At 39.6% G+C, this 26305-nt stretch overlaps 1 protein-coding gene across 1 annotated transcript; it reads left to right on the top strand.

Moving 5' to 3' along the window:
- Window positions 1–14690: 14690 nt before the first annotated feature.
- LOC109631204 (sorting nexin-4-like) lies at window positions 14691–24685 on the top strand. Its single transcript, XM_069533503.1, has 14 exons — window positions 14691–14789; window positions 15964–16088; window positions 17538–17679; window positions 17895–18044; window positions 20009–20056; window positions 20261–20316; window positions 20402–20474; window positions 20771–20832; window positions 21100–21165; window positions 21338–21427; window positions 21998–22097; window positions 22403–22548; window positions 22753–22867; window positions 22991–24685. Exons 1-14 carry the CDS (start codon window positions 14691–14693, stop codon window positions 23036–23038), a joined length of 1320 nt encoding a protein of 439 aa, XP_069389604.1. The 3' UTR covers window positions 23039–24685.
- Window positions 24686–26305: the final 1620 nt, after the last annotated feature.

Here is a 26305-nt window from a genome sequence, read left to right as displayed (position 1 = left end):
TGACTGACACTGATGTAACCTTCTAAATGCAGCTGCAACTTCTGCCTCAGAAATATGATCATAATAATAAATGTAGTCAAACTGCATATTTATTAATTACATATGGAGAGGTTTTTTTAAGTTTCTTCAAAAGTCTAGTCTTAAATTAAGACTTGAGGGCTGAGTGAGACTCATGTTCTAAAGATTGGAGACTTGCTTTGAGTTTGTTGACAAAGAGGAGGCAAATTTGTATGAAGTGTCCTAATAACAAGTCCGGTAGCTCGGTAATGCCAACAATAATGCAGTCAGTGCTTCTGCTGCACCCTCTCCATGTCAAACGAGGGATTTTTTTCCTCCTCCCTCTCGCCATCCCCCTCTCTGTGCCTGAGTGCGTGCCACATCTGCGGGCTCTGTGGTGATGTTTCTCTGCTCAGAATGGATTCACCAGCTCAAAAACGTCCTTATTATATTTATATTTTACTACACCACTAGAAAACCATGCCAGCTGGGCTGCAGAACTTTGGGCAGAAAGAGGGAGAGAGACCGAAAGGGGAGGAGGGCATGTCAGGAAGAGAGAGAGGGAGGAAATGGAAGATGGGGGAAAAAGGAGAGAAGCAAACAACAAGCAAAAACAGAAAAGAAGGCAGAGAAAGACAGACAGGTAAAGGTATAGGAAGGAGAAAGTGTACTTTGTGCTTGCAAGAGAGGAATGGAAAAGCACAAGAAAGGTAGAGAGATGGATAGAGAGGGGTTGAGTGGGCACCCTGAAATAGTCTGTGACAATATGATTACCCAGGGTGCTCAAAGGTAAACACAGAAATGGACTGAAGAAATGAACAGAGGGAAATGAAAACAGTGCACACACATTCACGTCCATTCACACATGTCTAACTGGAATCCGAGAAAAACGACAGTAACCTCTGATGATTGGAGGTGCAGAGAGGATGGCTGGACGTGGCTTTGAGATGAGAAAGGGAGAAAGTCCACTGATGAGGAGAGCGGAGGTCAGGCGAGGGTGAACAGGATGGCAGGAAGATTCAGCTGAGTGGAGGGAGAGAAGGTAAACAGTGGGAAGGTGTGAAGAACATACACAAGAGTACAAAATTAGGGGTGGTATGAAAAAGATGTATAGTAACTCATCATTTTACATGGAGACATCTCTGAGATTCAGTCCATTCATTAAATATACCTTCAAACAATGTGCAACAAAAACAGGAAGCTACTGGTGTCATTTAAATGGCAAGTTCCTCCTTTCAAACAATTACGACTAAAAGGGTCAGTCGTTGGACCTCTTGGTTCCTGGTGCCTGACCTGGAGATGATCCAAATTATATTTGGTCTAAAAATGGGTAGGGTTCCATTGCACAAGGGCAGATCTAGGGTCTCTATTAGTATGTCTAATATGCGATTGGAACAGAGTCGACCTGCTTTCCCCTCTGACCACATGGTGCAGAAAGTGTGTTTTTCTGAGGAACGGACTGCTGCTGCAGTGTTTGCATGGTTGTCCGGGGTCAGATCAGGGCATCTGAGTTGATGTTACCATAGCACTGCCAGTTGTCAAGGACAGGTCTTGTTGTGAGCATCCATAAAAAACTGAAATGTTCCTGTAAAAAAACGACCCCTTAGAAGGATCTCTGAAAGTAGATAATTATGATGCATTGTTGAATTTTATTATCAAGTGAACTCCAGGGACAATGGTCACTATGAAGGGAGCAAAGGAACAAGTAAAGTGACACAGTTTAAAGAGCGTCAAATTCATTAAAAGTTGGTTCATTGTCCGTCTATCCTGTGAAACTGCATTTATATTGAATCATTTAGCCACAACAATTCCACAACTTCCAATTGTCTGTTATTCCCTATTGGCTACTTCTATAGGTCATATCCAAGGGTAGGGACTATCAAAATCAACCTGAAGACATATTGGAAGAAACATGTGGGTACAGTATAGTATAGTATAGTATATTGCATACGCCAACAACACCTGCATCAAGAATCCAGAATCATCAGGGGAACCATGTGGCCCCTCTCTTAATATGAACTATAATCTAAAATTTACCACCACCATGTTTCTACCGTAGCCCAGAGTGGACAAACCAAATACTGGATCAATACATGTCTTCATGTTACCTGAAGGCCACTCTAGATTCTTTGACACACTTAGAAAGGTAGGGGTGCCTCTTTTTATTAGCAGCACAACACACAGAATCAAAGAAATCCACCTCTAACAGACTGTGTCATCTTTTATGTGCTTGAGATTTGAATCAAGCATCTTGGTCAAATGATCATTTGGTTGATTTACAGTTTCCAATTCTTTCAGTCGATCAAAACTGATTCCGTCTCCTCTGGGGATTAAAACCAGCTGTTCAACCACACAACTCCTTTTTCATTTGTGTTCATCCGACTGATGAATTGCTAAGCATTAAAGTCAGACAGAGATTTCAACTGTCACTTATGGAAACACTTGTGGGCTATTTCAAGTTAATTGTTGTTTGCAGAAAAGAAAAACTTCCTCACTCATAGATCAGGTATGAGGTACGATAAAAAGAATGTATGAGAGGGATCAAAAGGAGATGAAGAAGAAGGAAAAGAAACATGGAAAGAAGTTGATACCAAAGAAAAAAGAAAGGAGATAAAGAGAGCAAGAGGGAGAAAAAAGAACGAGGTTGAGAAAGAGCAAAAGAGGGAGATGGATGACTATGAAGACTGGTGCTGATCAGTAGCTCCTTCTGTGATGCGGCTTCCAGCTTCCATCCCACCGATTGGTCAGCTGCCTAACTCAGAACATGCGTTCCCACAATCCCTCGGCACCACTTCAATCTCACCACACTGGTACACCACTCTGTGGGTTCAAAACAGTGCCTGCTGGCACGGGCAACATATCAATAAATTCATTACACATTTATACTTAAATATTTATACTGCAGCAGTGTGTTTTGCACAGGGATGGTATTTATAGTGTGTGTGTGTTTGTGTGTGTGTCTATGTGTGTTCATATTTATAGCACAGTGTCACATCGTAGCTCTGTTGCTGCGGTGAGACAGCTGTCTGGGGTGGGGGTGGGAGTCGGGGGAGGCGTTGGCTTTTGGGCAGGGTGGTGGTGGTGGGGGGGGGGCTTACAAGCAGTGTCATAGGGAACAAGTGGAAAGACTGAGGGGCAGGCGTTTAACAGAGATGTAGAGTAGATGAAGACAAGAGGAAATCCAGAGGAAACGGACACGGCCAAGAAAAGAGAGGGGTGGAAAAAAAGCGTTACTGAGAGATTCAATTGAACAAAATTTACAAATAGCTGATAACAATTCATACTGCTGCTACTTCTGCTACAAAACAGTAAAAAAAAAGTGCTAAATAAAGGCAAAATAAAAATTTAATATTCTTTTATTGGTACCACCAGTCCCACCCACTGGGCAAAGACAGAAATATTTATTCTGTGGAAAACAGAAACTGGGGAAATTACACGATGTCTTATTGTTCGGTTGTTTACTGAATGAAGACATTCCCATTCAGAGGCTCTTTTGGATACTTTGCCATTGTTCATATGGTTACAATGGTTTTTATGAACTCCATTGAAAGCAGTGGCAAGAGACTACGTGACATCTGGAACATGGTGACGAGGGTGAAAAGGACACAGGGACATTAGCGAGGCCTTTTAACATACAGCTGAAAAATAAGTTAATGAAGACATGTGGAGGTCGTACTTTGCTACAAATTTCACACTTAAGTTGTGTGGAACAGGCAAAGTTTGTGACATAAACATTTCCATCATGGCTTCAGCTGTTATTATATTAACCGAGGGCACTTCCTTTTAGAATGCCTCCTGTAAGAGTGCCACTCTAACCAAACTCTGCAGCCAACTGAATGAATTAACTGATGGGGGATTTGTTGACTGTGCACATGCCTGTTTACTCAGGGAGCCACCAGTACAGGAGTGGAACATACATGACCTGTGTGTGTGTGTGTGTGTGTAAAGAGGTGCTGAAATCATGGAATTCCCTCATGTAGTGTATCCATGTGTATACACGTGTAAGGCAGCGTTATCCTCGGATTTCCTTCCTCCCATGAGCAGAGGGGATTTCTCTTTCCGAAATTGACCACAGCCCTAAATATTAAATAACCTAACCGGTTCACTCGCTCGCTTATGGCCCAGTGTGGACGTGTGTTCATGAATGAATGAGTGAAATATGTGTGTTTGATGTTGGTGTAGTGCTCATACATGTTCCACTCCCCCCCATCTGTTCACAAACATGTCTGTGGTGCACACATACAGAGGCCTCACTGAAAATAACACCCCAGTCAACGTCTTCATTTGACTTTATTCACCATCAACAGCCTCATTTTACCTTACCATAATTATACCTCAGCCAGCCTCCATTCCCCGGCAACAACATCTGCACCCCATTTCCATCTGGATTAAGATCGCAATGAACAAAATATCACTCTGTGTAATACCACACGTATATTCTCATATTAGATATTTATCATACTGACACCTGTGGGTGATGGACTCACTCATGTTTTAGTCTATCTTTTAAATAGGAAACAAGACTGGGTTTATTGCAGCATAAATATAGTTCTAAGAAACCTTAGGAATCCTACTGTTGACCCATTTTTTGGTTGATCAGAGGGCATAAAAATCCAAATACGGCAGTGGCAGAGAAGGGAGAAAGAAATTAGCATAGCTGTGTCAGTGAACTGGTTCATGATCAATAACAACATCAACTTTTCAAAGCTCTAATTTTTTTTTTTTAAATGTCCAAAAAGTTGGACTCAGTGCAGAATGAATGTTCTTCACCACATTGCCTTCACTGTATAAATTCAATTCTTAGCTGTTGTCACCCTACTTGATAAATACTACTACTACTACTACTACTACTAATAGTAATAATAATAATAATTTCGAGTTTTTCAATCTCTGTAAGCTGTTATATGTCACTTTTTTAATGTCCTTTTATAAATAGAATTATTTAGTCTTTTTAGTGTTTATAATTGCTCTGGTGGCACAATTGTATGGTCTTGCAAAACTCAATAATGTTTTAAAATAAATAAAGCTTGCAAAATCACTACTCCTCCAGAAACTTCAGGTAACACACGGTATCACCCATAACTTTCCAGTGTTGTAAATTGATCACTAATGCCTTTCGAATTTTCAAGAAAATGGGAAACAGAGGCCTTGCTTCTTGAAACTGAGCACAAACCATTTCATAACACACATACATTATGGTTATTTAAGTGGAAAGTTTCACATGATGCACATTTTAGATTTGTAAATGCACAAATCTTTGGCTCATGCTGACCTGGATGAGAGGACAGCAGTTTTTAGACGTGTGAGAGAGAGAGTGCAGAGCAGAGTGAGAGAGGTTTAAAAGAGTGACGGAAACAGAGAGACAGCGACGGGCAGACCGAGAAATTAGGGGCTCTGCTGACCAGAAACTGCTCTGACTCAGACAAAGTCAACATCTCTGCTGACATCACCGACCATCAGCTCCATCATGTCAACGTGAAACGCTTTGATGGCCCAAACAACCTTCATTTGTCTGAACCCACAAGGGTTTTACTACTGCCACTGACACACGGGTAGCTCTGTATGTTTATGCTACAGCCAAACACATTAAACGTTTTTTAAGTCATATTATTTCATTGCACTGTAAAAGTCTAATTTCAGGATGTAAACAGTGTCGATGAGGAGTTTGGTATCTCTATAAGATTTGGAAAAAAATTTTTTTTAGCAGTTGGAGAGCGGTGTTCTGAATGAGAAGACTGTAGTGTGAGGTGAGAGAGGGAGACAACTGACCACAGGCGTCCTGCAGGCACCAGTCAAATATATAGCGTCCTAATTAACACGTGTAAAAAACCCAGAGCTTGTGTATCGGAGCTGAATTACTAGAAAAAGTAGGGAATTATTTCAATGATAAGACACGCTGGTAATGCAAATGAAGATGGACAAGAGAAGAGGGGTAGAGGGATTTTAGGGGGTTTATGGTTGCGGTTGTCTGCATGGGGTGGGGTGTGGGGGGTGTAAGGGGGGGTATCGGGGTTTCAAACCGGCAGCCTCTAATCCTGACACACTGCCTCTGGCAATTATAAGGCCTTCAAACACGGCCGGTGGGAGGAAAAAACATGACCAGGGAGACCAGACTAGCGCCGGGGCGTATTTAGCAACATACAGGCAGACTGTAATTACATGTATGGCCAACAGAGAGATTTAATGACTTTTCCTCCGTCTACTGATTGACAAGGCAGAAGGGTTGATGGGGGTGGGGGGGTGAGGGGGTGAATAAAGCACGAGGAGAGAAAGTCACAGGGTTTCATGTTGGTCGGAATAGAACATTTCAATTTTTGTCAAGTAAGGTTTATTTATTTGAGAAAAATGTATTTACAACAATGACCAAATTTGTGATGAAGTGATAAAGTGAATTGTTATCAGTTTCCATTTTGTAACTTAAAGTCATCATAATTCCTATTTGGGACACTTTGGACACTCCTGATTGTTTTGGGAACTCTTTATCTGTAGTTTAGTCTTTAGCAAGTTTGACTAACTTTGCAACAACCTTCCACAAGTAATCAGTGGCTTCGATTGTATATTTCAGTTCATACTCCCGCTGCAGGCATTACTTTAAATACTGTAGGTTATAATTGCATACATGTACGTGAACATGTGTCGCACTATGAGTCAACACCTTAACCTTATACCTATTGTATAATTTCAAATCCAATAAGCTGGAGTAGAACTAAAGCTACAGAAAATGTGTCACTGTGCAAATACACATACATCATCTGACTCATAATCACACACTGCTCTATATTCAGTTGGTTTTAGTCTGGAAACGCCACCACCAAAGGCCACAAAATCCTCTCACACACTGCTGCCTAAATGGTTAGCATCCAGACGACACCTGATGTCCTCTGATCAAAAATGAGAGAGAAGATTTGTAAGGATCCTTCTGTTCAAAGCCATTTCATATGTGTCAAATGCTAGTTGCTAGAAGGTGTCATGTGGGTTTAAAAATGGCTGCAAACAATATGTACAAAGTGTTGAAGAAGAGTGAAGTCCCTTGACTGCATAAGGAAAATGATGTTTGAGTTAAATCAAATAAATAAATACATGGGCCACAGCCACCCCTCATAGCAGGTAAATGGAATACACAAACATACAAACGAATATGTCTCTATGTCCATTATAATTACAAATCAATTATTACAGCCTTTCTTAGAAATATCAATGTAAATTAGTGCAAAATTTCATCTGATTTTGAGGAAAGTATGATGAAAGCTTCCAGGAAATTAACTGGAAAAATACAGTGTCAACAATAAATATTCTGCTAAACGTGCCTTTCCTCTGAAATTCACAATTGACTTTAGATGAGGGTGTCAATGTTTTTGAACTAATAAGGTCTGAGCCTGTGATAAGACGTTGGATGTTGGATGCCAAGCTCCAGCCAACTCGACCCACCAACAGAACCAATTGAACGATTGTCTTCAGTTATCTATCAACTGTATATTTATAATTTGAGTGTTTTTAATGCAATAATTGATAGTCCTAGAGTTCTTAATCATTTGAGACCCACAAAAACATGATGTGTTGTTTGAAGATAGCGTGCTGCTCTTGTTTACTCCCTTGTGAGTGTCTTACATCATTACAACCACAGCAACATAATAATAGCATGCACTGTAGGCACACACACACACACACACACACACACGTACACATCTCATCCCATCCTTTCATCACACACCACATTCACACTTCCCGTAAAACCCTGGCTTCTTAAACGATGGGTCGGAACCTATGATGTGTCTCAGCCCTACTTCCGGTGGGTTGCCACATGATTAAGAGTCCTCATATTGTTTAATGAGCCTGCGTCCCAGGCTATATTTCTCCTTTTGGTTTTAAAGGAAGAGGATGTGAGAGAAACGGCTTTTAACATCCCATTTTATTGGTGATAGATCTCTCCAACCCCCATCTTTCCTCCATCCATCAAAAGGTTCTCCAACTTTAATTTCTTCCTTCAAACCTCTGTAATCTTTCCCTCCAGAGATATGACCACAACCCGTTACCATGGAGATGACTGCATCATTGTGCATTACCCCATTACTGTACAGGGAACTCCAAAATTCCTCAGTTGTTGAAATTATGTTTCAAATATGTTTTAATTAGGATTTAATATTGTCCAAGTCGGGCACAAGGTTTAAAATTGATAGGCAGGGTTTAGTCTGTGATGAAATATTTTCAGTGAAACATCTGGATTGATATTTCTTTCAGTTACAGTCAAACACTAAAAGAATTGACTTGAACAACACAACATATACATCCATATGACTGGTTTGTATTGAACACATTTTATCACAAAATGTTCATGACAAAAGTCATTGACAACTTTGACATCTGATCCGTTATAATAAATAATCGTGTACATTATCTACATTCAAATCTTCATTCCTTTTAAAAAGCAATTTTGCATTTTAATATTCAGAAAGTCAAAGATTCAAATGTGTCTTAACTAAAATAGTGCCCTTCTAGTGGCTTACACTCAAATAACTTTATTTGTTTCAATGTTTTAAGATCCTAGGTACTCTAACCAATATGACCCCAGTACCCTAAACTGATAAAGCTGCTTCATCTCTGTAAGAGTGAGCACATGAACTGCCACATGTGTGAGAGACAACTAAATAAACAGGAACACCACCCTCACTCATAGTGCTCGAGTTACGTCCAATAACCACTTGACTCGCGTGAATAGTTTCTGTGACTTCATTTTACTGAAAACAAAAATGGCCAAATGGACAAATTAAGGGCATTTGCTTTAGTCATTGATGCACAACACGTTTATAGTCGCTCAGTTATCAGTTCATCAGCCAACAAGACCACATCTTCTGAGCCGAATGCAGACCTTTTCCGGTGATGAGGCCACTGTCACACCGACCATGACCTAACCCTCAGAACATATAGGTAAAAAAGCTATAACGATGATGAGGATAATTAATAAACATCAAACAAGGATAATTAATAAACATCAAACAAAGTTAAAGTCCAAAGCTTTTTCTATAACACGCTTTGAGCTCATTCAGTTCATGGTGATTCTATTCTATTGTCAGCCACATAGGTTAGATATCTCATATTATTTTGAGACAAACCAACAAAAGTTAGCTTCAGCCATTAACCATTTCATAAACATCTGGCAGTCGTCATCTCATGGCAGTCGTCATCTCATAATCACACGTTTCCTCCACTGTTTTCCAGCAATAGGTTGATAAAGCGTTCACTGTTGGGCACGCTAACTAGCCTTCCTCATCTGATTCAAAGGCTGCTCTGTGAAGATGTGCTCAAAAACCCATACTTAGAGATTTTAAGTATTATTTATTATCCTTCAGAACTAAGCAACGTTTGGATAGTGGATATTTTTCTCTCGACTTTTTTCCTATCACTAAAACAAATATGTAACTTGAACAGGATGCCAGGGCAGTGTCCCTACATCCACACACACACACACACACTTACAGACATCTTGCTCCCAGCAGATGTTTCGTCCACCGCTGCCTTCCCAGAAACCCACAAGTGAGCGTATTTTCCCGCCGCAGGGTCGGGGAGCAAAACCACTGAAGAAGACCGCTGCACCCCAACATAAAACAAAACACCAGAGGGAAAAAAAATGTACAGAAAACCTTTCAAAAAGGAAAGCAAGGGAAAAAAGCAAAGGATTTTCTAATCCATCCTTTATTGAGGTGGCTGGTTTTCGGCAGCGCAACCTTTTTTATGTGTGAGAAGGCTGGCCTGTAATTTGGGTAGCCACGGCGACCAGAGGGACTTGTAATAAAACGAGGCTCTATTCTGGGATGCTCTGTAATAATGGACGCCACCATCCACTCCTCTTGTTAGAGATGGAAGGATGGATGGAGGGATAAAGATGGATGGGTGGATAGATGGATGGATGGATGGATGGATGGATGGATGGACAGATGGACAAACAAATGGACAAGTGGACAGGAGGATAGGTGAATGGATGGATGGACAAACAAATGGACAAGTGGACGGAAGGATAGATGGATGGATGGATGGATGGATGGATGGATGGACAGATGGATAAACAAATGGACAAGTGGACAGAAGGATATATGGATGGATGGATGGATGAATAGATGGCAGAATTACACATGGAGAGTGGCTGGACATTAGGCATTGAACCAAAAGAGGAATAGGTCAAAGGAAAAGCAAAACCTTGAATCAGCAGCCAGACAGATTCTTATTAGACAAATCAAAGCTGTGATGGTGGACGGAAGAACAGACGAACATAATATCTGATAACACAACTCACTCAAGCTCTCACCGGCTCAATTTACTTGCATCCTCACTCTCAAACACACGAACCGATCAGAGCTGATCAATACCTGGCAGGTCTTCTGAGTGGCCATTATGTCCTTCAACACTACTACAAGTCCCTGTGGTTGAATTTCTGCATTCAGACACCTCTCTATAATCTCCACGCCATGTTAACAGTTACCCATTATGCCAAGCTCATAATTAGGAAATCACATTGGCATATACATCCTGTCATTAGAAGTGTCTATTGCTATTGCATTGTAATTACATTTTAGTAGGTTGTTATTACACCATTTAGAAGCTGTCTGTCTTACCTCAATCTCCTCCTTAATTGGTTATGTTGGTCTGTCCCGCCCCCTTGGGTCCGCCCACCTCTTTGACGGAACATTCCAGTGGTCTGAGCATTTTAAGCTGGAGAGTATTACAACTGAGTCTAATATGCCACAGAATGAAGGAAATGAAGAAGAGGGAAAAAATGGGCAGAGTGAGAGAGAGAGAGAAATTGGTAAAAGACAGAACTTGGGAAGAGGGGTAAAGAAAAAAAAGGATCTAGAAGAAATGAAAGAGGGAAATTAGGGTGAAAAACACGGTTTTCTTGTTGCATGACAGATTCCCTCCCAGCCAACTAAGGCTTGTCCTTTAATACCCAGAAGCCTTGATGTGGCTTCTCAACGATTGCACATGGGGCAACGCTGACCACATCTCTGCCACGCTGCTTATTATACTGCATTGCTCACACTCAGCATGTGTGTTTGCATGCATGTGTGTGTGTGAGATAGAGAGACAAGTGCCCATACACGGCAAATGTGAAATGTGCATATGTAGGCTTTTTGCACAGCAGCATCAGTCATGCAGAGAAGTGTTCAATGAGACTTGTGCGTCTCAATTTGTCAGAACCTTGGTGATGGATGGGACAGAGAAACCAGGATGAAATGTAAAAATGTGTTGGAGAAATGAGAAAAGAAGAGATGAAAAATGAAGGAATTAATAATTTTCTAAACAGAAGCAAAGCTTCTTACGACCTGTCCACCTCTTGTCAGTCAAAACACCTCATTTTGATATGTCTCAGTTTTTGTAAGGCTAACTGGAGTTCTGAAAATGAACAAGGTCATTTGGATGATAAAAAACAGATATTAACATTTTCCTTTTAATGAGAGTTATTGAAGTTGCAGAAAGCCTACGTCGACCCTGACTGTACCATATTTACCATCTATGGGAAAATGGGTGATGGATACTTTCATAACAAGGTATAAATAAACCAAACAGACTTCACGTCATTATAGCATCACATACACATTCATTCCATATTCTATACAGGCTCACCCACACAAATACATACAGACCCACTGGACACAGTGCATGAGTTTTCCACCACGGTCAAAGGCAAGAATAGATGAATGAAGGAGAGGAAAATGAAGGACCCAGATTATGACATGGAGCAAAACATGTGTTCCTTTCGACTGACCGCAAGGACTTCCTCTTTATGACCTTCGTGACCAGCCTCGTATAGAGCATGCACACAAACACACACACACACACACACACACACACACATACACACACACACACACACACATACACACACTCATACACACACACACACACACACACACACACTCATACAGAGTTTTCTTTTCTTGAAAATACCAACCAGATATTTCACAGAAGTCATGTATTTGAAGTGATATATATATATTTTCTTTTCTTTTTCTCTAATGCAAATAAATGTGCATGTTTGGGTTAGTGAACATAAAGCAGAGATATGAAACGTTAAGATGCTTATCAACAGTAACAAGGTTCAAACCTCAACCAAACAAGGATAAACATTGAATGCATTTCTATTTTTGAGGTAACAACCATGCAGTATACTCACCTGCAGTATTTTACGTCTTCATATCCCCTACTGAGCAGCACAGTGGTGGTTAGCACTGTTGCCTCACAGTAAAAAGGTTTTATGTTTTAACCTGACAGTTGACTTTGTAGAGTTTGTATGTTTCCCCTGTGTCTGTGTCAGTTTTCTTTGGGTAATCCTGCTTCCTCCTACAGCCCCCTGGTGACCTGTCCAGGGGGTATCCTGCCCCCCACAACCCTCAAAGTTTGAGTGGATAATGGATGGATGGATGGTTATCCACTATAGATATGGAGAACCTGGCCTTGGGATGTGTGTTCAGTAGCTTTGCAGATACAACTAGATTTTCATAGCAATACACATAACAGTTAATAGTTTCGTAGGTTCTCTTTGACCTGGATCCCATGTTACTGCATCTTTACAAAGACATTTTATATGTGAATATGCAAATTAGATTACAATGACTTTTACTGTATTTCCATGGCTTTGGGCCAAAAATTATGTAAATATCAAAATAAATATAAACATTATTAAGGACATATTACTAAAGGTGACTGATTTTCATTTGGCTGCTTCAGTGTCATAGCTTCTGAGGATACTTTAGTGGTGCAAAGCCTTCACCGAAGTCATTAGCAATTTCCATGTTACTATTACAAGTCAAATGTCTGAGGTACAAAAAATTCCTATTACACTTATTCTTACTCATACTGTGGTATAACCTCATCATGCAGTTCTATGAATACTGACTGATTCTCATAATAAAACTGTACAGGCTGTCATACATGAATATTACTGGGTTTTTGCTGCCCTCTGCTGTTCATCACTCAAACTTCAATAGATATGTAATGACAGGAAATGATTGATCAGAAAAACACAACAGTGAAAATGTTGTCGAGAACAAGTCGCCATTTATATGAAAATACTTTGTAATATTAATACTATTATCCTTTGTTGTCATTGCTGTTTGTCTCCTGCATTTGAATATAAGTACTCAGTATAATACAAACCATTTAAATTATAGTAACTCAATATTTTTAAGTCATCATGACCTCCAAATATAGACAAGACAGGAAGAAACACCCGCACACACATGTTGTACATAGCTTATTGTGGGTTGCTGTTCGAGACCGTTGGTCAGAGAGCTCTAAAAAGTTGTCAAATGGCCGATTACATTTAGGTGCTAGGGGTGTGTGTGCATTTGTGCGTCTGTGTGCCTGTGCGTGCGGACAGGAAGTGGTGATTTCTGGTTTGAGGTCAGTGGCTGAAAAGAATGGTAACTATGCTGTTGCTGTGACTACGGCTGGTCACAGTGCAGATTTTGGGTTTCCTTACACGCTGCTGCCTGAAACTGCATCTCATCATCCATCCATCCATCCCTCCTGCATCTGTGTCATCACTTCATAATCAATCATTATATTAATTAATCTCACCCTTGAAATAATTCCTCCCTCGCATTCATTGGTTTGTCTCTTTTTCATTCATCCCACTCCAATATCCCTCTCCATGCCCAGTGGTATCTATATAAAATGCTTCCTTAGTAAATGCTGCTCCACCCTTCTCTTTAAACATTAAATGCTGCACAAAAGCGTGACCACAGGAACTAAAGGCCTTGTTTCTGTGCTGTTAACTGGGCTGAGGTATACCGCATCCCTCTCATTCACATCTGGGCCCGCAACATCAACAACCAATGAGAGAGGGACAAAATGACATCACCGCATCAAGGTAATTCATCAGTTATTGAACATTTTTCTGATTCTTGTTTTTAAACAACATGACAGCAAAGTTGGAAACACCTGAACTTTTCATTCCTTAAATTTATAGTGTGCTGTCCTATCAAGACATTATATAATCTTCATTTCAAAGTTTATCTCACAACATGTTTTACAGTTAAGATTAGAAAAACTGGATCACATGGCCATGAGCATTTAACAAATATCTATGGATCATATCTGTGGATCATCAACTATTTTAAAGTTTTATCAAAAAACATTTGTTTTACTTTTTTTAATTGTATTTTTTCAGTTATTTATTAACATTTGCTGATATAAAACCATTCTTTTAGTCGATAAAACTGTATTTTATTTCATTGTACTTTTAATAAGCATTGCTTACACAAAATATTCAAATATTGTAAAGTTGTTTTAAAAATTATGTTTAATGATAATGATTTATTTTACTTTATTTTATTTCTTTGTTATCTATTAATAATCTTTTAACCTTCTGATACGAAAAATTTTTTTTACTTTGTTGTTTTATTGTATGTATCATTTAATAAGTACTGTTTAATAATCAACATAAAACATGCATTTTACTTTTATTATTATTCATTGTATGTATCATTTAATCAGTACTTTTTAATAATCAACATAAAACATGTATTTTACTTTACTATTATTCATTGTATGTATAGTTTAATGAGAACAGTTTAATGATCAAACAATCAAATCTTTTATTTTCTTAGTTCCATCCACAGGGCTCGGGCTCAGTGAGCGTTGGTGTGAGACGCGCATGCGCAGAGCCCCCACCCCCGTGCCTCAGCTGACAGGGGAGGATGATGGCTGACTCTGCTGACTCTGGGAGCAACGAAGTGGCTGTGATCGGAAACACCGACCTGACTTCCTCGGAATCAGAGAACAACTTCATAAACACGGTCGTACATGTGATTTTCTCTCTGATGAACATGTTTATTAGTAAGAAACTGCTGTTTTCTTACCGGTGAAAACTTTTCCAAACAGGCCAGAACTTGTGTTAGCTACCGGCGGAGTCAGTGACACACGGAGCTTCAGTTTAAAAAAGCTTTTACTGGACCGTTAACTCCCAAACTAGCTTCAGCTGCTAACTCTGCGAGCTGGCGTTAAAGTCATGAAGCCAGCCGAAGTTGCTAATGCTAACACTGGTTCGAAGCTACCGTGTAAACTTTGATGCTGCCTTTAGCTTGTTAGCTAGCAAGTCTGATGGCGAATGTTTTGTTGACATGGACTGAGCCTCTTCACCGAGGCGTCTTCGTGGTTTCAGAGGAGACAAAGGTCGATCATTCATCAGGTCACTGTGGTTATTGTATCTCGTCTTGTGACCTGCACACGTCTGTCACAACCCCACAGTCTGTGGTCAGAACCCCACAGTCTGTGGTCACAACCCCACAGTCTGTGGTCAGTCTGTGGTCAGTCTGTGGTCACAACCCTGTGAACAGGAGAAGCCTAACACAAACCTGATTAACGCTTGTAATGTATCTGTATAGAATTAAATACTCTGATACAGATCACTGATAATCAGACACAATATTCTATACAATATGTACAATTCATGTGCATAACAGATGTGCAACATGTGTAATATCACTGTTTTAAATGTATTACAATATCATGTGCATTATCCCATATTACTCCTTTTATCATTATTATGTACTGCCACTACTTTTGTTTAGTATTAGTTTCACTGTCTCATATAATTTGCTTATTTTACCCTCAGTTCCATTGTCCACTGGTTCTGCATTACTGTGTTAACACTTCAAATTTTAGTTTTATTTACACACACTTTATTTATTTTTACTCTCAATACTCTAATGTTTTAATCATGGTATTCTATTATATATTGTGATCTTGGAGCAAGCTGGCACAAGAATTTCTTTTGGGATTAGGTCCAGAGTGGAACGTTTAATAATCTCTCGCTGTTACCCTGCACACACCTGTACACACCTGTCTATTCACCTGATGTTACTATTTTCTGATGTCCCCTGATAAACTGATATACTTTCCTATTCTGCTTTCCAATGAATTGTTCGTATTTTTTCCCTCATGCTGACGCAATCTTTCTGTTCTCCGCAGATGGTGGAAAGAGGGACAGCTCTTTTGAGAAAAATGGAGATCAATGTGACAGAGGCAGAGAAGAGAACAGGGAAGAACACGGTCAACATGCAGGAAACCTATACTGTCTACCTCATAGAAACACGGTGGGTCACAAACTGGGGCATCCTGTTCTCCACTGTTGATTTTTCCCACGGACACAAGTGTTAGGGCCATATGCAACCAGTTTTAAATATTTGTCCTAAAACAAAAACAGCCAGGTAACAAGAAGAGTCAAGTGATAACATTTACAGGGTACACTTAAAAAACACACAAGACATAACTAAGATAAATAGTTCCATGAAGAGGTGCAGCCGCAGGTGCAGATGCTACTGTTTTACAGGGTTACTGAGGGGTTCTTAAAGGAGTCTAAAATTGATTATACTGAATTTTAGGACCTAAAAAGTCTAAAATATGTTTAAGTATTACATACTAGGTCTCTTTAGGAAGGTCTTCATTATGTTATCTTTCAGTTAGCTAATCCAGCTAAAGGAGAAAAGAGAAATGTTTTGGCAGCTTGCATCCTCTGTAGTTCTCTCTTAACAATACAGAAATTAGCACACAAAACAACTACAAACTACATCAACGTGAAACTGCTAATTGACAGTATATCAACATCCTGGTCAGAATTGATCTCAGGACACTCAGCTTGGCTGTTGGAAAGACGGCCTGTTGTTTGAGAGATGATTCTGCTACTTCAGTTCATCTTCAAATATGGCAAAGTGTAAGTAATGCATGGATACCGATATTCTTTTAAATCAGTTGTAGTTGATATCGGTCTTAATTTTCATTTAATGTGGTCTCAAAGGTACAGTTTGGAGAATTTTGTGATATCTTATGTTGAAATTGCATGTTGCTGCTGAATACTCCTCACCCTCCTCTTCCAAACATGAAAAAGAACCTGTGGTAGCCTTCGGTTGTCATAAAAACTCAAAAGGTGTTGAGTTTGTTCAGTCTGGACTAATGTCAAAAACATGGCGGCCTCCGTAGAGAGGATCCCCTCGATGTAAATATAAAGTATTTAAATATAAAGGGTATTTTCTGGGCTAAAGAAAACTACAATTCATACAATTTAGATGAAATGAACTAGTGAAAACATTATGAGGATTATTCTACTTTAAATTTCTGCCAATAGATCCCTTTCCCTACCTAAGCCTTACACACTGGACCTTTACATGTAACTTGTTGAAACCTGTAGAAACCTTGTTTTCCTTAAAACAGAAATTTCAACATAACGGCATAAAATAATGTCAGCTTCATATTAATGTTCCTAATATTGCATTATAGAGCAACATTTTTGTCACAAGGTAGAATCTTATGTATTTGCGCTGCCACACTGCTGTCCACATGCCATACCCACGTTATTTAATTTAATTTGATCAAACAAAACAATGGCAGTGAGCAGAAGTCCTCGCACACTGCCCATGTTATAATTTTTCCAAGGCCTACGCACAATACGGTGCTTGAAATTTCAAAGTTAGATGTAATGCTTGGCTATTTCTGTGTCTCAACGTGCTCTGAACAAATGAACATACTGTTTACTCATGTGTCCGTAGGCCAGCTGAAACTGTCCCAGAGGGAGGTACGCCGGCTGCACCTGATACTTTGTGGAGACGCTACAGCGAGTTTGAGCTGCTCAGAAATTACCTCCTGGTCACTTACCCCTATGTCATCATCCCTCCACTGCCAGAGAAAAGGGTGAGAGACACAAATGTGGTCATTAATAAAAACATGAATTATAGGAACTAAGCATGATTAATCCTTGTGGTTTTTTTGTAGGTCTTGCAAGTTTGTAAAAGAAAAACATTCAGCCGTGACATTTGTTTCTTCCAAGTAAGAGGCGTGACTCGCTGTGACTTTTGAGCTGATGTGTTGTATTTTTCTCCTCTCTTCTGGGGTTGTGTCTCTTGTAGGCAGAGTTTGTTTGGCACAAGCTGTCAGCAGACAACCTCGACCCAGACTTTGTTGAGCGACGGAGAGTCGGCCTGGAAAACTTCCTGTTGCGTGTTGCATCACATCCTGTCCTTTCTGATGACGAAATCTTCGTCTGCTTTCTCACAGAGGTTAGCGTTCAAACACATACTGCTAAATGTCTCATCAAAGAGATAAATTGGTGTTTAGATGTTACTACAGGATACCAGGGTTTTCTCTGGATTTCTGGTGGGCTGAGGCACTATGCATTTCCATTGCAATATTTTTTAAAACACAACACGGGCAAAAAGCAAAACAACTATAATTGAAACTTTTTATTAGGCCTCTGAAGCTGTTTTCAGACATGCATTGGAGACATTTTCTGGAGTGGCTGTATGTGAGAACGCAAATGTCAGCGTCAGTTGCTCTGTATATTTTCCAGAACTTTTTCCTGACATTTTTAACATAAAACGGGCGTAAAATTGGAAGAACACAAATCAGGATGAAAGAAGAGCCATACAAGTAGAAGACGATTATGAAGATGTCAACATGGAGAGACAATGAGATACTGTCGCTTTTGGCTTTAAGAGACGACACTGGTGTTGATGCGCTTTAAACAAAAGCACTGCTTTCTGCTGCAAAATCTATACACCTCCTGACTCCTGCATGCTCTGCCCAGGCGACAGCACCTGAACGTTCGAGACATTATCCTGTTTTTGTGAAAGCGTCTGACCCAGACTAGTGCTGTGTTCTTTATGTGTGAAAAGAAGTTTTCCAGACATTTTCTGAAGTTAATGTGTGAAAAGAGCTTGAGTTATTACTAACTGTTCAAACAAAATAACACTGGAAAACAAAAGTGCATGGATTGTAACTCCAGTTTTCGTATCCCCCCCATAACTATCTGGCATCGTGTTTGGCTGTTTACCAAAATGTTTGGTCGTCAGACAGGACCTGAAGACAGCTCACTTTACCAGGGGCCAGGAGTCAATTGACAGAATTAGTGTAGCGAGTCAGTTCTTCTCTCGCTCTCTTTGCTCTCACGTTATCAATTTCTCTGACAGTTTTTAGACTTGAGCTGATCATCTGTGACAGACGCAATTCTTGGCTGTCACAAGAATTGGCTGTTGCCCGACAGATTTTCAGAAATAGTTTTCACCTGTCATGGATTTGTTTCCTCTCCAACAAGGTACATCAGTCCTCAGAGATTCCAGCAGGGTGAAAGTGGACAAACCAAATCTTTTAAGGCTGATTTACTCACTAAGCACTTACCTAAACCATTTTACACGTGAACTGCGGAAAATGTCAGGACAGTTGAGTCCGACAGGGAAGAGCATGCAGGAGGCAGGAAAAGTTCCAGAAAATATCTGGAGCAAATGATTTGGACAGTTGAATTCTCACTTACAGGAGAATATCCGGCGTCTGATCCCTAGCAACATTTGGCTACAAATAACCAATAATACAACACTCTTTAAACATCACTAACACTGGTGCACTGGTGAATACATAATTGTCTAGTATTATAATATAAGTCTACCTCCAGTTTTGTTTTTAAACCTCCACAAAAATGACGTAAATGAGGGCCAACGTGGTATCCTGTCTCCCCACAGTGGTAGAAACCTCCATATTTCCATTCGCTCATTTGGCATAGGTGCTGCGCAGACATAATTAGGGGGTGCACTAAGTCTTATAATGGTAGGAGAGATCCTTGATACTGACAAATACGAAACCAGCTTAAAAATGCATATCACAGTGTCTTGAGAGAGAAATGAAGGCTGAAGTTTTTCTTGCGCTGAAGCCCTTTCCAATGAAATCTGCACCCACACAGTGATCTCATGGAAAATAAACCTTGTGATATTTGCCACAGAGCTATCGCATGCATCATTCTTATTTGTTATTCATCTATAGACTGGTGAAATATGTTAACTCTCACATGTTTTAACACCCTCAAACTGGATTTGTATCTCAGGGTCTCCCTGTAGCCTCTAGCAACATGCTCATACCGGTGCAGCTCTCTTTGTAGCGGTGCAGTTGTCAGCTGGTGGGCCGCCTGTGTACACAGTATTGCTGATAATCCCGCCTGTTAGTTGTTGATCATCTGTCAATCATTTGTCCACAGGAGAGGAGATGGAAGGATGCAGTTTTGGAGACGGGTTTCCAAGACAAGGTAAAGTGGTCATAGTGTTTTATCGCTGCCATTGCTTTAATGAATTATATCTTGTTTTTTAAACGTCCATTTAGTTATTCTTGCTAAATTGCTTGACTGGGAATTATGATGTCCACACACTTTTTTTCATAGATTCTCCTGTGTGCTGAATGTAAAATAATTCCCCCTAACATAACTTGAATGTGATGTTCTATTCTCCATCAGGCTGATTCCAGACTAAAGTCTCTGAGTGCCATGTTTAGGGTCAAGAACCCAGACAAGTAGGTGTAAAACAGTAGGAAAGTGAAAAGGCCTTGAGGCCCTTAAACACTGTTTGAGTTACGACCCATGTGTTGTCTTCTCCAGGCAATTCACAGCACTGAAACACTACAGCGATGACCTGAATACTGTCATCTCTCAGTTACTCAGGGTGCGGGCGGTGAGTATTGACATGTACACAACACAACACACTCACACACCTATATTTAACTGTTCCCTTAGATTTGGCTAGTGGTTTGCATTGTTTTTGCATATTGGCTGATCATGTAACATGAGCTGTCCACAGTGAGTCCAAAGCTGTCAGGCTGCAAGATGTGTAGTGTGAAGCTTTCCTATTAAGGGAGAGTAAATTGAGTCTCTGTTAAAAACAAATATAGCCACTAAGGTGTGTTAATTATTGGCTATTTTTAAGTATATAACAATGCACATAACTTGATTCTGTTGTCTTCATTCTAGAGAGTAGCAGACAGGCAGTACGGAGTCTACAAGGTCCACGGTAACTATGGCAGAGTCTTTAGGTGAGAACCACCTGTTCTGTTGTTACTGTATCTTCCTACATGAATAAAATCACAGTTCTAACCTAAGAGATGCTACATTTTAACAACATAAAGCGTGCGTATTCTGCATCCACCTACTTTTGCTCCACTCACTTCCTGTATACATTGAGGAAATGATAGCACAAAAAATACTATTTAGTTCTTTTGATTACTTTAAAGAAAGATGATGCTGTGTAGACTGAAAAGAGATCAGTCAAAAGAAAAGTTCTGAATTTGTTGTGTCTCCAGTGAGTGGAGTGCCATTGAGAAAGAGATGGGAGACGGACTACAGAGTGCTGGTCACCACATGGACACGTAAGTAGTAGACTTAGTAGTGGACAATTCAACCAGTGTATGCTCCCACATGCTTACACTTAGTAAGATCTTTCAACTAAACAAGTCCTAATTCAGACACATTCATGCACCCACACACAAAGTCTTTTTTCTGCATTTGTTCACCATTGAATGTGACTTTGCATGTGCACAGATTTGCTACATCAATAGATGACATTCTGGAGGAAGAAGAGCACTATGCAGACCAACTGAAAGAATACCTCTTCTACACTGATGCTGTCAGGTAAGTGAGTGTGTTAAAGAGGGAAACACAAAGTCGTGTCAAAAACTCTGGAGAAAGAGTTCAGTGCATGAATTTAGCTAATGCTGTTATTAAGGTTGACAGATCCACAGTGTTGCTAGTTGATTCTTGGCCTTTTGAGGTCAGCACGCTTTGGCTCCTTTCACACTAGACCAAAAAACATCAAGACCTCCGAACATCTGGCTTTTGACTTAAGTGTGAAAAGGTAAAGGTCAGCATTCACCCCAGGTGAAGTGACTTCAGTAGTCAGGGGTATTTATCTGTGTCATCTGTCACCTGCCCAACACAGTGTTATTAAACCAGAAACACCTCAGCTATGTCTCACAGCGCAGCTATGCTAACAATGCTAGACGTGCTAGAGTGGAGGGTTATTTCTTAGTGGTTAAGGTCTCTGGTCACCGTTTATGTCTGGCAGGAGTTTCCTTTTTGAATTTTGAAGCTATCCATATCCTTGACTGGATTAAATTGGCTTTGTTTCACATATACTTTTTTTGTGGCAGTGGAAGCATAATTTCTACATTTCTTCTACCCTAATGTTTGTTTGTCTTTCAGGTCAGTGTGTAGGAAACAGGACATGATCCAGTATGAGTTGGAGATGGCAATTCAGGACCTCGCCAATAAGAAACAGCAGAAAGAAGAGCTGACCAATGGGGTAACACACAAACACACACTGGTTTAGTAAACCTCAGGTCCTACTATACATCCTGGGTAAACACGCAGGTCACACACACACACACACACACACACACACACACACACACACACACACACACACACACACACACACACACACACACACACACACCATGTCGGCATTAGCCCCATATTTTAACCAACAGAATTATTTTTGTGTAAAAAATATTTTTGCCATGCAATTTGATGAAAGTGCATATGGATGTATAAGTATAAATGATGCTGAATTCTAATGTGTGTTTATCTTTTTGTCTGTGTGTGTAGACAGTACGAATCTTTTCTCTGAAAGGGATGACCAGTAAACTATTTGGCCAGGACACTCAGGAGCAGAGGGAGAGTAGGCTGGCAGCCCTGGAGCAGAGTATACAGGAGGGGGAGGAGGCCGTATTGGAGAAGAACAAAGAGTGTCGGTAAGTGCAAAAGCATTTAGTCAGTCCTCTGCACTTGTCGAAACATCCCCCACTGTGTGTCTCCTACGTCTGTCCCTTTCACTCTCTTTTTTCTGTATGTACTTATATAATCTGCTTTATGGTCCCTCAGTTTGTAATATTTAAGTTCTTCCTGCTTCACACAGACTAAGCCATGATGGCATGTTTCTTTCCCTGTACCCTCAGAGACTTTTTGCAAACAGCCTGGGCAGACATCGAACTGTTTAAGGAGCAGAAGGACAAAGATTTGCGTGAAGCACTAATCAGCTATGCCATTATGCAGATCAGCATGTGTAAGAAGGTAGGGAGTTCAGCTTGTTTGCTCTCGTACACTAGGTATTTTGTTGTTTGTAATTCATCAGTTGCACTCATCAATTGTTGTGGTGGTCCTATTAATCTCTCTTTTTTTCTGTTTGCCTTTCAGGGAATCCAGGTGTGGTCCAACGCCAAGGAGTGTTTCAATAAAATGTGAGCCACTTACCCAGCCAATCACACTTCGCACCAAAACAATAGCCAATCAGATTGTACAGAGTGGAAGCGCCAGCCAGTCGTTGTCCTTCCGTCTAATGGAAATAGGACGTGGGAGCCCAAACAATGCGCTAAATTGAAGCTGCTGAGGATAATTGTTCCCCTTTTCTCTTTCTTCCTCCCAGACAAACATGCACACCCACATTCATTTAGAAAAAGATAGCAAGTTGGAGTCATTTAGTGAGTCCATGCCTTTCTAAAGTTTCTTAATGCTACCACTGCTGATTTTGCTGTCGTGCTGCAGTTTTCCATATTCTTCATGATTTGCCAAGCTGAGAGCTCATCTAATGTCCTGCGCTGATCATTTTTGGGGGGGAATCCCTGCTCATTGAATCTGAGTTGTAAACCCTTCTTTAAAATATTCTTTGCTTTGAAAATAAGGGATGCCAAGCAGAGAGCTACTTAACATGCAGTCATGAAAAGCTGTACAATACAGCCAGGGGTTCATATGACTTGTTTCAGAATTAACTGCCTCAGAGAAATTGAAACAAACTGTGGTGGGCTTTCTTACTTATTAAACTGCAGCTTGCTGTCGACTGACAATATTGGCAATGAAATGAAGAATGGTGAAAGAAAACCTGTCAGATGGCACTATTGACCAGCATCTTGTTTACGTTGGCACTTACTTGTCACCGTGCTAAATCTATAACTTTGGTGATAACTCAGTAATTCATAATTGTCTATGTGCATCTTTAGGCAGGGATATTTTGTAGCAACTGGCCCCCAGGAATTATCCAGAAAAATGTCTTACTTTGATTGTTTGGATTTCTACGTAATAAATATGTCATAAAAAACTAAATGCAATCAATTCAACTGTAAGGCAAGGAAACATGGAGTACACTAAAAAAAACACAACTACACATTCACATGTACTTATTTCCCTTTTCCAAATTCGATACACATGTTGCTATTGATCGATAGTTGACCAAAGTGTTTATGACCAATTATGTGCCTGTATAGTACAGATCAGGTGGGAAGCACAGGAGACTGACGCAGTTGTTTTGGTTATTTTTTTTATTTGTGCCGAAAACAAAAGAGCCATGATGAAGTGTAGCCAGAAAGTCCTGAGAATGTTTTTTGACTAAAGAGTTAAAGCAAAAAACACACTCGCTTCCTCTTTTCTTTACCGTCAATAGTAATAGGTTTAATACGAACATTGTTTTTTTACAACAAGGGAGGAGCAAAAAAGAATAGTTTGACCTACTCTGCCTCACATGTTTTTCTGATTTGAACTCACTGCACTAAACAGACCTTCGTTAAAATGATGTGGAATCTCTTTGGTATTTTTAGGTTCAAGATTCTCACAGTCTGGCTTCATACATATGCTATAGATTTACTATACATGTAAGACTTCTGCTTCATTTACAATCTATAGTCAGAGTTTGGAAAATCTAACATCTGAAACTCATACTGAGATTATTTTCTGTCTGCAAATCTTTTTTTTTTGAATGAACACAATCAGTTTGCTGTAATCATCCTAAATTGAAGCTTTAAGTATGTTTTTATAATAAACATGTTGAATGTGAGATTGTTTTCATGTCTCTGTATTCACTCTGCTAATAAACACTAATAAACATATTTCTATTATAAATATTCTGTTGCATTTATTTGCCAAATAATTCAGAAAGAAGAAAAAACTGATGTTCCACATTTACAGGGGTTCCTAGGGGTCTTAAAAAGTCTAAAATGTAATAATCCAAATTTTAAATACGTTGAAATATCATATACCAGGTCTTAAATACCTTCAGGTAGATGTTAATAATGTCAATGTATGTTTAACACCACTTTCATCTCTTTTTAAAACGATTATTTTCTATGAAAATATACGTTTGTGTCATGTCGGCATGTGTTGTAGTTGTGTCGAACTTGTGGGAAAATACTATTGTATAGAATACCCCACTGTCTCTGCCTTAGGTTTAAGAGATAACATGAGTTATTCTCTATAGGCTACTTCTCCATGTCCAAGTGTAAGAAATTATGGGAATTTCATATCTGTCATACTTGACATAGATCTTCTAAATTTCATTATGGTCTTAAATCTAACTTCAAGAAACCCGGATCTAATCAACTTGGTTCAGATACTTCAGATATTTTTTTCATACGATTGATGTTTTTGATGGTTGCATCACATGTTGTTAGTCTGAAAGAAAAGAAATGCTTCACTTCTCTTGAGCACATTCTAAAGGTCATAATGTTGTAATTCGCCTGTGTCAAAATAACACAGCTGCCACCCCTATGTTCAAACTGTCGTATTTTTTCCATGACACCTGTGACGAGAGAGTGGGAGTGTCTGTGTGTTTACATGCATGTCAATGTGGCATTGATGCCCTGTCAAGTCCATTCATGTGTGGATTATCAAATCACACAGGGATAGTGTTTTCTGTTTCTAGTAGTTCTGTATTGAGTGTTTGAGAAAGGTGGTGTAAAATGACATTTTTCTGTTAAAACACTGAAGTTAAGGTGTGGTTGATAAATAATGGATCTTTTGATGTAGGCTTTGATGTTTGCCCCTATAATGTGTTTTCAGCCTTATTAGAAAAAAATAACAAGCTATGGAAAATAAATATTCCTAAAAGTAAGTTACTAACATGCTCTGTTTGAATTAAAGGGTTTAAATGAATTTGTCCATACATCCCTCCACCATTGTTAGTTTATAGCTAATGTAGATTATAATGTAAGAAAAGAATAAGATTAAAAACCAAGGAAGAAAGGAAAATCGTCCCGCGGTTGTATGAATGCAATGACGAGCTGAAATCATTTAAGTTGCTGTTTAATATTTGTCCATTGAAGCTCAGACGTGTCAAAGAAAACCTTTGGTAAATACATGAATTTGAACGCCCTGTGCACATTACACAAATAAATGCACAAATGGCGCCACCTGCAGATTCATTCCAGCAAAGCCCTTTCAATCTGCCCCAGAATCGGCTAAATAACTATGTGGGTTAAAGTAAAGAGAAGAGCCAGAGGATGGGAAAGAAAAAAAACATATTTTTCAGATCCACCTTGTGGTTGGTTTGCATGAGGTCATGTGTGGTTTTCTCAAATAGAAACCTGACATTAATTTAGCATTACAAGCAGAATCCAGCAATTCAGTGTACTCTAAAGAAACCTGATATTTTAATAAAGTAAATTATAGGCTTATTAGACTGCAAGGACATTGTATAGACTCCATAAATCATAGCTATTTATAACTTTATAAGGAAATGTTACA

Source organism: Paralichthys olivaceus, chromosome 10 (genome assembly GCF_024713975.1).
Source record: "Paralichthys olivaceus isolate ysfri-2021 chromosome 10, ASM2471397v2, whole genome shotgun sequence".
In the NCBI taxonomy this organism is placed as follows: Eukaryota; Metazoa; Chordata; class Actinopteri; order Pleuronectiformes; family Paralichthyidae; genus Paralichthys; species Paralichthys olivaceus.
This window is presented reverse-complemented; position numbering and strand designations above follow the sequence as displayed.